Source organism: Marmota marmota, unplaced genomic scaffold (genome assembly GCF_001458135.2).
Source record: "Marmota marmota marmota unplaced genomic scaffold, marMar, whole genome shotgun sequence".
NCBI classification, from domain to species: Eukaryota; Metazoa; Chordata; class Mammalia; order Rodentia; family Sciuridae; genus Marmota; species Marmota marmota.
In genome coordinates this window covers 538,040-548,030 of record NW_025999927.1, presented here as the reverse complement: position 1 = coordinate 548,030, position 9,991 = coordinate 538,040, and the positions used below count along the sequence as shown (strand labels likewise).

General features: G+C 52.3%; 1 protein-coding gene across 1 annotated transcript in view; it reads left to right on the top strand.

The window, feature by feature from the left end:
- The window catches only part of Abcb10 (ATP binding cassette subfamily B member 10), a 20,448-nt gene that overhangs the window by 6,689 nt on the left and 3,768 nt on the right, over positions 1 to 9,991 (top strand). Inside the window, exons 2-8 of the mRNA XM_015504359.2 lie at positions 945 to 1,145; positions 2,096 to 2,298; positions 4,803 to 4,937; positions 5,617 to 5,763; positions 6,556 to 6,691; positions 8,220 to 8,315; positions 9,270 to 9,479. Of these exons, the coding sequence (XP_015359845.2) occupies positions 983 to 1,145; positions 2,096 to 2,298; positions 4,803 to 4,937; positions 5,617 to 5,763; positions 6,556 to 6,691; positions 8,220 to 8,315; positions 9,270 to 9,479 (1,090 nt within the window). The 5' untranslated portion in view covers positions 945 to 982. The remainder of the gene's footprint in view (positions 1 to 944; positions 1,146 to 2,095; positions 2,299 to 4,802; positions 4,938 to 5,616; positions 5,764 to 6,555; positions 6,692 to 8,219; positions 8,316 to 9,269; positions 9,480 to 9,991) is intronic.

The window sequence follows — 9,991 nt, the reverse complement described above, 5'->3', positions numbered from 1 at the left end:
TTCTTTTTTTTTTTTTTTTTTTTTGGTGCTGGGGATTGAACCCAGGGGTGCTTAAACATTGAGCCTCATCATAGCACTTTTATTTTTGTTTTGAGACACAGTGTCACTAAGTTACCTAGGACCTCACTCAGTTACTGAGGCTGGCCTCAAGCTTGTGATTCTCCTGCCTCAGCCTCCTGAGTATCTGTGATTTCAGGTGGGCACATGGCACCCAACTGAGTCTGTTTTGACTCCCTGTGGAAGTGTGTCTGCAGGAAGTTTTCAGAGCCGGCATTGTTGGATCAAAGGCATCATGCGTTCTCAGTCTGAGGGACTCTGGGCCAGGCTGCTCTCCATCAAGATCGTGCCAGTTGCATTCTCAGCAGTGGGAGGGGCTTGCTCCACAGCTCGTGGCTTGGCTGGCACGCCACGTGCCCTTTGCCATTGCCACAGCCACAGCGGCAAGCTCTGGTGCAGGCTTCACTGCCGCCCTCCCGCAGGTTCAGATGTCTGTGCTTTGTGCTCCTGATTTGATTTTGTAGTACCTCCTCTTCCCACAGGACTCTCCCCTAGTCTGTCTTCAGGAACACGAACCCGCGTGTCCTTATTACTCAGCACATGCTGAGGCCCCAGTGCCTGATTCCCTGGGATGCAATGATGTGTAACGGGTCCAGAGACTGCTTCCCAAAAGTCATTCAGAGGCCTGCAATACTAGACAGAGTCCAGCCCTGACCTGGAATCTGTCCTGTAGCTAAGGGAGAGAGGATGCCAAGGGAGAGGCAGGTGTGCACAGCTGCAGCAGAATGCCAGGGTGGGGAGAGGATGGTATCCGGGGTGCCCTGCTGGCTCTCAGCTGTCCTGGTGAGGGGTGAAAAGGAGAGCCTGGCCCCTGGGGTCGCCCTGCAGTCTGGAAGTTGGGAAGGAGCCCCAGCAGCTGCCCCACTGAGCCGCCTTCTGTCTTCCAGCCGCTGTTGGGTTTCTGGCCGTGTCCAGTGTTGTCACCATGTCTGCCCCTTTCTTCCTGGGGAAGGTCATCGATGTCATCTATGCCAGCCCCACCATGGACAGTAGTGCCAGCCTGACCGACCTCTGCCTGGGGCTGACCTGTGTGTTCCTGTGTGGTGCAGCTGCCAATGCCGTCCGCGTCTACCTCATGCAGTCTTCAGGTGGGTCTCAGGCAGCGAGTCTCCAGAGAGGCCAGGGGCCCACTGAGCCAGCCCAGCTATTCTTCTCTGCCAGCATCACATTCAGGGCAGCAGATCCCAGTCAGCCAGAAACGACGTTGGAGTTGCCGTTGCTCCAGCGCTCTCTTCTTGACTCTGTTTTGCCTAGTTGGGCTCAGCAGTAAGGGAAATGCCATGTGGGTCTTATAGGAGGTTTGAGAACAAGGCCCTTGGCTGCAGGTTGGCTTTAAGGACGGCTCCCTGCTTTCTGCTCTGTGCTATGTAGTGGCGGGGGCAGCAACTTTGCTGTATTTCTTCTGAGTAGTCTAGTTCTTAGCAGGCAGGAAAACACCCAACGCCGATGCCAGGGCACTGCCTCTAGGGCTGTTGTGCCGCTCCGTTAATAAAACACTGTGTGGATAATTCACTAGTTCTTGCACCGGAAGCTCAATGCAAAAGAGGTGCCAGGAAGGAGAAAAATTACCTTTTAAAGATCAGTGTAATCACCAGGTGTGGTGGTGCACACCTGTAAACCCAGTATCTGGGGAGGCTGAGGCAGGAGACTCACAAGTTCAAGGCCAGCCTCAGCAACGTATGAAACCCTGACTTAAAATGAAAAACTACCAACGACAGGGATGTAGCTCAGTGGTAAAGCACCTCTGGGTTCAAACTTCAGTACCAAAAAAATAAATAAGAAAAAGGGAAAGATTTAATGTACTCGAGCTTCTTCATGATACTCTCTACTCACCTCCTGTCTCCTCATCAGCAGCACTGTCCATCCTAGGAGGAAGTCAGTGACGGGCTGCGTGCAGCCATAGTGCCCTCCTGGTGATGGGCAGCACACTGAAAGCCCTCACGGGCAGCCCCACTCTAGCCCTCCTGGTGACAGGCAGCATGCTGAGAGCCCTCCAGGTGCTGGGCAGCACTCTGAGAGCCCTCCGCTTGCTCCACAGGTCAGCGCATTGTGAACAGGCTTCGAACCTCGCTGTTCTCCTCTGTTTTGAGGCAGGATGTTGCTTTCTTTGACAAGACTCGCACAGGAGAATTGATCAACCGCCTGTCCTCAGACACTGCGCTCCTGGGGCGCTCGGTGACTGAAAACCTCTCGGACGGGCTCAGGGCTGGAGCCCAGGCCTCAGTTGGCATTGGCATGATGGTAGGTGGGCTTCTCCTGAGGACCTGCTGGCTGGGTGGGCTCAGCTGGGCCAGCTCTCTGCATCCTGACAGGCGGAGGCCAGCTGTCCTGGAGGCTGCAGTGACGGGGTCTCCTCTCCCATTGGGCTCCCTGCATCTCTCCAGAAGCTCCACAGAACAGCCCCTCTCGACATTGCTAGGTTTTCTGAGCATGCGGGAGCCCTGGCAGCCCAGCAGCGGGAGGCAAGGGAGCTGGGCCTGTGGGGGTAGACCCGATTCTGCATGGTGGCAGCTGTGCTTCTGCGAGGGGCTCTGCACCCCTGGCTGTGCTGTCCTTGGTGGCTGGCTGGACCTGTCTAGTTGGCTCGCCTCACTTTCAGCCAGTGTTTGTTCTCAGACCAGCACAACGGGCCTGATGGCTGTGGCTCAAGCTGCGTCCTGACCTCAGTGTTCTGACCACGCTCAGAAAAGCGAAAGGACATAGGGCTGATGATGATGGTGTTTGTTTAACAGTGTGAATGACTGTTATCATCTTGACGTGTAATTCCTGTCACAATCACTAGTGAGGAACTGTATTTTACTTTTTTCATATTATAACTCCAAGCTCCATGTGTGTTTTCCACTTAAGTAACATCTCGATATGGGTGCAGAATTTTCCTTGGCAAGGCCTGATCCAGCTTTAGATTTCCTAAAATTTGCAAGTGAAACAATAGTTTGACTTGTGGAGGGTTTGCAGGCATACTTGAAAGCTTGCCAATCACTGGAGTATTGATCTTAATCAATCCTAAGTGAAATTAGCAGTTCGGTTTTCCTGCCACACCTGCCGCAGTTCACGGGCCCAGGGCCACCTGAGGCTCTTGTTTGACGGCAGTTTCTGAATGGGCGGTATCTGAATGGGGGGCTGAGGGCATACCCTTTAACGCTTTCTCACAAGAAGAAGAGTTTTGGTCTTGTTCTGTATTCCACGTAGCATCGAGGATTGGAAGGACCTGTTGCTAGCATCTACCTGCTAGATCTGATGTACAGGACGGAAAAGAGCTTTGAAGTGTCATGGTTTTATAGCTGCAGGAGAAATAGACCCCGGGAACATATGCCTTCCCACACTCAAGTGCCTTCATGGTCCTGGGGCTCAGGAGACGGCGGTTGGGGAAGCTCTGTACTGTGAGGGAGAGTCCAGTGTAGTAGGAGTCCTGTGTGAAGGGCCTGCCCCCTTCACTGGATGCCATAGCTGAGGTCCACAAGCTTAGAGAGCAGACATGTGTTTCTTGTGGTCTGGAAGCTGCGATTCCAGGGTCAGTCTGAAGCTTCTTCCCTTGGCCTGTCAGTAACCAGCATCTTGCCATGTGCTCATAGGAGAAAGCTGCCCCTCCTGGCAAGCATGCTTCCCTGACCCAGGTCTTCCCCTGACGTCTTTGGGCCTTAGTTACTTCCTCAGGCCTCATCTCCAACCCTGGGGTTTAGGGCTCCCACACAGGAGTCTGGGGTAAAAACAAACTTCCAGCCACAGTGGTCCTCTTGTGGAGCATCATTGGGATCTGTCCTCAGCTCTGGAGGAGTGGTGGGCTTTGTTCCCCCTGCACAGGGCTGGGGTCCACCCCCTGAGAGCGGATATTGCCCACACCACCCTGCCATTTCCTCCCTGTGTGAAAATGTGTGCTCTGCCCTGGAAATGCCCCTTTCTGGTGCTGGGACCCTGGTTAGGCAACAGAAGGACATTTATTAAGCCTGGATGCAGAACAAGGTGGGAGGGTGGTCTGGGCTCACCCCAGTCCTGGAGAATCCCGGGGGCCTGTGCCTCTCTACCTGGAGGACACCATCAGATGTGAGCTGCTCCCTGAGCCGAGTACCTCAGGGACCTGTGAGCATACTCGCTCCTCCTCAAGTCCTGTGTCTTGCTTGGCCCTGTGGTGGAGAGGCCTCCCAAGACCGGTGGCCCTGGACATGTGCCCCTCTTCCTCCTCATCATCCAACTCCCACGTGTGGGCCAAGCCTCTGTCTAGCGCCTGGGTGCTGCTCGCTGTGTGAGCACTTGGCAGGAGTTTCCCCTGAGAGAAAAGAGCCGATTAATGGATCTGCTCATTACTTTCCCGTCAGTCCCTGGTGTTCCCTGGGACAGTTAGGAGACCTGCTTTCTGTGCAGATGGGACCTAGTGGGTTCTGTCATGTGCTGAGCAGGCACTAGTGCCCCTTCACAGGTCACTGGATTGCAGAGTTGACAGAACACCTCTGCCATGCACAAAAAAGGTGGCATTCTCCCTGCTGGACGCCCATCTGCCCCCACTTTTGGACCCGCTGCCCTGACATGCCCGGATTGGCCTGAGCACGAGCATCTCATCTTTCTCCATTGGCTCTGTGCCACTTTACTTCTGCGTAGCACTCGTGGGGTTTTATAAAGATTAAAGAGGTCTGAAAAGCTCTCCCAAGACAGGCGGCCTGGCCTGGGGATATCGCTATTAAGCCGCTTCCCTGGCACAGAGCAGGGAAGACTACGGCTCTGCCTAATGAGCACCCCCACTTTTCCCACAGTTTTTTGTCTCACCTGCCCTGGCTACTTTTGTCCTGAGTGTGGTGCCTCCGATGTCCATCCTTGCAGTGGCTTATGGGCGATACCTGAGGAACCTATCCAAAGCCACACAGGACTCTCTGGCACAAGCCACTCAGGTAACGGCCTTCCCGTGCTATGGTGTCCAGGGGAATAGGCTCGGAGCAAGGACCACAGGACACAGCTCTCCCTTTCCTCACGTCAGACCCTGCCCCAAACACAGCCTCTGCGGTCATTGCACCGCGTCACAGAGCATGTCCAGCCTGACCTGACACTGTTCCACTCTCTCATGTCTTGCTATTGCTGTCTCTGACAGGGCCAAAAAGCTAGTCATGTTCTAGTAATAGTTTCTAGACGATACTGTGCCCTCCATTAAGTCAATAAGCAAGCTCTAGAGTGCTGTGTGAAACCAGGTTTGCAAAAAATGAAAATAACTTGATATTTTCACATTATAAAGCCATGCTTGCTTATCATTGGAAAAATGTGAGAATATGCGAAAAGACAAAAACGTGGATAATCCTGCTTCAGAATTAATACCATCAGTGTTTTGAAGTCTGTCTTTTTACCTGCATAAGCCTGTGTGTCATCTGCCTGTTCTCTGTCAATCATCTGGCTCTGTCTGTCTGATGTGCTTTTCAACAGTGGGGTGGTTTGTGTACTTGGCCCTTTCCTGACCTAGCTGGGTTTCATGAGTGTCTTTCCATTGATAGTGTTTTAAATAAGAATCACATTTTGCTTCTGCTTCTAGACTCAAGTGTGCCCCTTTTCCCTGTAATGAATGCACCTGTGTCCCTGCAGCTAGCAGAGGAGTGCATCGGAAATATCAGAACTGTGCGAGCCTTTGGCAAAGAGGTGGCTGAGGTGGAGAAATACTCTCACAGAGTGGACCATGTCATGCAGTTGGCAAGGAAGGAGGCCTTTGCTCGGGCTGGCTTTTTCGGAGCAGTAAGTGGGTCATTCTGGAAGGAATGGAAAGTCAGGTGCTAGGATTGTGAGAGATCTTTATTCTGTGGCTCTTGACACAATAGAAAATAGTTAGTCATTATCAGGAAAACAAGTAAATACCATGAGGAGAAGGTGGCCTGGGCAGATTGGGCTGGTTCTCAGGGTGAGCTCTATCTGGGGCCCTTAGTTCCCACTTTCCCGACCTCGACCAGGGCCGGGCAGCAAGTCTGTGTTTGAACAGGGCTCTGGGTCATTGTGATACAGATGAATTTGATACCTACTAAGGATTAACCTGGATAACCTCAGAGTCTTTCAAGCAGGAAGTGTAAGAACTCGGTTGCCATAAACCTAAATAGGACACATTTCAGTGATATGTCCAAACTGGAAAGAACTTTAGAGGTGATTTGGTGATTGCCACAGTTAACATGGAAACAGTGACCCAGAGAAGGCTGCCCTTACCGAGGCCCCACACCACCTGATGGTCTAGCAGGGCACCAGGGCCAGCACAGTGTGGAGTCACAGCATCAGATGTGTAGGTGAGCGACGGGTCCTCAGTCTTCCTTTGCAGGCGGAACAGAGTGAGTGGAATGGGAGCCTGCTGGGTGTCTCAGCACCTAGGTTTTTATGGTGATGAGATTATGGCAATACTGTTTCAGTATTTTGAATCATTGTTTTGTTTGAAATCCAGATGAAATTTTAAGTCTGAAGAAGGAAATCAGAGGCCTGGTCCCTGCTTTTAGTGTCCAAAGAGGCCCTTGGTTTTCCCTGACTCTGTGTTTTCTCCTCCCACAGACGGGACTGTCTGGGAACCTGATCGTGCTATCCGTCCTGTACAAGGGAGGACTGCTGATGGGTGCTGCCCACATGACGGTGGGCGAGCTCTCTTCCTTCCTCATGTATGCCTTCTGGGTTGGACTGAGCATTGGAGGTACATAATTTAAGTGATTTGGGGATTTATGAATTAAAAATCAGGCTTTCATCTGTACAGACATTCCCTATGATGTTATTCCAACTGGGCTTTAAAAGAAAATGCAGTTATGAGAGTAGCCAGTGGGCCCTCTGGGACATTCAGGGTCTTTGTGGGCCTCCTGTAGCTCAGCATTGCTGGGAACCCTCTATCCCTGCTGTTTAAACAGCTGCCACTGCTCACAGATGCAGGGAGGCCAGGGTGGTGCTGAACATCTGTGGACACAGAAAATACAGTCCTGTGCTGGCGATAGTTATACTACTGGCAAATCACTGGGAAATAAAGCTCCTTTTGTACAAAGCTAACCATACTCAAAATGAACAATTAAAAATATCAACTTTAGAGGTACACAGTGATGCACGCCTGTAACGCCTGTAAGGCTCAGGAGACTGAAGCAGGTGGATTGCAAGTTCAAAGCCAGCTTCATCAACTTAGGAAAACCCTGTCTCTAAACAAAATAAGTAAAAAGAGATAGGGATGTGACTTAGTGGTTGGCTCAGTGGTTAAGAGCCCCTGGGTTCAATCTAAGGTATAATGTGTGTGTGTGTGTGTGTGTGTGTGTCTTTATATATATGTTTATATATATCTCGACATATTTGCTTGACATATTATCAAGTGCATGAAACAGACTTGCTTGCTTTTGCCAAGACTCTCTCAGAGCTGGATGCCTGCTGTCCCAGCTGCTTAGATGCTGAGGCAGGAGAATCACTGGAGCCCAATCACTCAAGGCCATCCTGGGCAGTATAGGGAGACCCTGTCTCAAAAACAAAAAAGGAAGAAAAGGGAGAGAGGGTCTTTCAGGGTTTAGCTTTTGCTGTCCGTTCCTGGAAGGGGAAAAGCCTTTGTGAAGTCTGGAGTATTTTTTCTGCACCTCGCACAAGACCCCGGCCAGCCTGGCAGATGGCTGTGGGCCTTGTTTTCCTCCCAGCCTGTGGTGGAAAGACCAGGCAAGTGACTGAGGTCTGGTTAAAAGATGCTGGTTCTGTGTTGTCAGTGGACCTGGTGTCTGACTTGAAGGTTTTGTTGTTTGAAAGCAAAGGCTTTTCTTCTGTCCTGCTCCACCACTGAACTGCACACCAACCCTTTTTTATTTTATTTTGAGGGCCATGCTAAGTTGTGCAGGCTGGCCTTGAACTTGTGATCCTCCTGCTTCAGCTTCCTGAGCAGCTGGGATGACAGACGTGGGCACCGCACCCTCCTGTGGTTCAGTTTTCAGAGTGCTTTGTGTACAGAGACTCCCTGACTGAGGGATGGGCTGTGTCCCTATAACCGACCAAAACTGGAAAACACCTAAAGTGGAAGTGCCTTCAGCACACCAGCCTCGGCTCGCTGCCCAGAAGCAAGGGGGGGTCAGGGAATGGTGAGGACGGTTTCACCTCCTGACTCAGAAGTGACAGATCTCACTTTAAAGTGCACCTCTGCAGGGCTCCCGTGGGATGGAGCTGCGGTGTCCTTCCTGACCATGCTGATGGATGCTTCTCTTCTGCAGGTCTGAGCTCTTTCTACTCAGAGCTGATGAAGGGCCTGGGTGCCGGTGGCCGGCTCTGGGAGCTCTTGGAGAGGCAGCCCCAGATGCCTATTGACGGTGGGTGTGAAATGGGCTGCTGTCTGCTGGGGGTGAGGCAGTCTGGCTTCTTAAGTCCAGCACATTACAAGGACATGGTCCCCATGCACAGCAGGGAAAGGTTCAGGTTTCCTCTGAGAGGGGATGAGGGAAGGACAGCTGCTACAGGCCACCATCCTTAGATGTGTGGACACTGACCTCCAAGAAGGGCCACAGCCAGTTTACCAAGCAGACCTGTGAGGGGTTGGGATGGGAGGAAGGGGCCAGACCTAACATTTAAAAGACTGTATTTCTTGGCACTTGGGGTGGGGTGAAGGACCTGGTACTGAGTGGCTGGAGCCTCCTCCTTGCTTGTGGGCAGCTTCCTGCAGCCCTCGGCCTGAGCCAGCTCATAGACTCAGCAGACTTGGCAGAGGTTGTGACCACTCTTCACCCTCATGGGCTCCTAGGCACTGTGGGGTGGGCAGGTCCAGCAAGATGGTGCTCTCCAGTGTGATGGCCCTGGACACACACCCCACAAGAGGCTAAGCCCTGTCTCCCACACCAGGGCAAGTGGCACTGGCAGAGCAGACTTCTGACTCCACTGTTGTGCAACACTCCCGTCATCGAGTATTTATTCAGGGTGACATGATGCCCTGCACCAGGAGAGTAGGCTGGGAGAGGCCAGTGGGTTTACATCAGACTGCTCAGAGGCTGGATCTCACTTGCACTGCTAGCCCAGCCAGGCTGGCCTCTATTACCCCATGACCACAGAAAAGCTGGACTCTTGGGCTGTGAGGTCAAATGAGCCTTTATACACGTGGTGCTATGTTTGCAGCAGGTGAGGGTGGCCGTATAGCCAGCCTTAGAGACAGGTCTGTACCTTCATTCCCCAGGAGTGCCCTCTAAGTGGCTGCAGGGGTCCCCCTATCCCCTGTCCATCTTCAGACAAGTTTGGTTTTTGCCTTAAGTACCTGGGTCCCTCCTGTGTTTCAGAAGGGGTCACTCTACGTGAGAAGAGCTTCCAAGGCGCCTTGCAGTTTAAGAACGTGCACTTTGCCTACCCGGCTCGTCCAGAGGTGCCCATATTTCAGGATTTCAGCCTTTCCATCCCGGCAGGATCTGTCACAGCTCTGGTTGGCCCAAGTGGCTCTGGCAAATCCACTGTGGTCTCGCTTCTACTGCGACTGTATGACCCCCTTTCTGGTAAGTGTCGCCACGCTGTGGGCAAGGGCACCCTCCTGACTGCAGAGCTTTGGGTGCTCTACGCCAGCTGCTCCTTCCAGGCAGGAGCTCCCCAAAGTGGGAGGCATCCTCAGTTTTCCAGGTTTTGTGTTCTGCCTCTTCAAGCCCAGAACTCCAACTCTCCCTGAGAGGACAAGAGTGAGGCAGGTGAGGCAGTGCTTGTAGCCAGGGGGCTCGTGGGCTGCTGGGCACCCCTCACAGCATGAGGTGCTGTGCACAGGAGCCCTGGGAGCCCCAGAGACGCTCCTTCCTGGGGGTGGTTCATTGGTCATGAGAAAACACTTAGTCTGGCCATTTGGCCATCAGTGATTCATGTCCATGTGATAGCCCTGTTGAAATGTTTTGAACTAGGAGGGATTTTCATAATGGATTTTTGGGTTTGTTGGTTTTTTTTTGGTACCAGGGGCACTTAACCACTGAGCCACATCCCCAGCCCTTTTCTGTTTTTTTTTTTTTTTTTTTTTTTTTTTTTG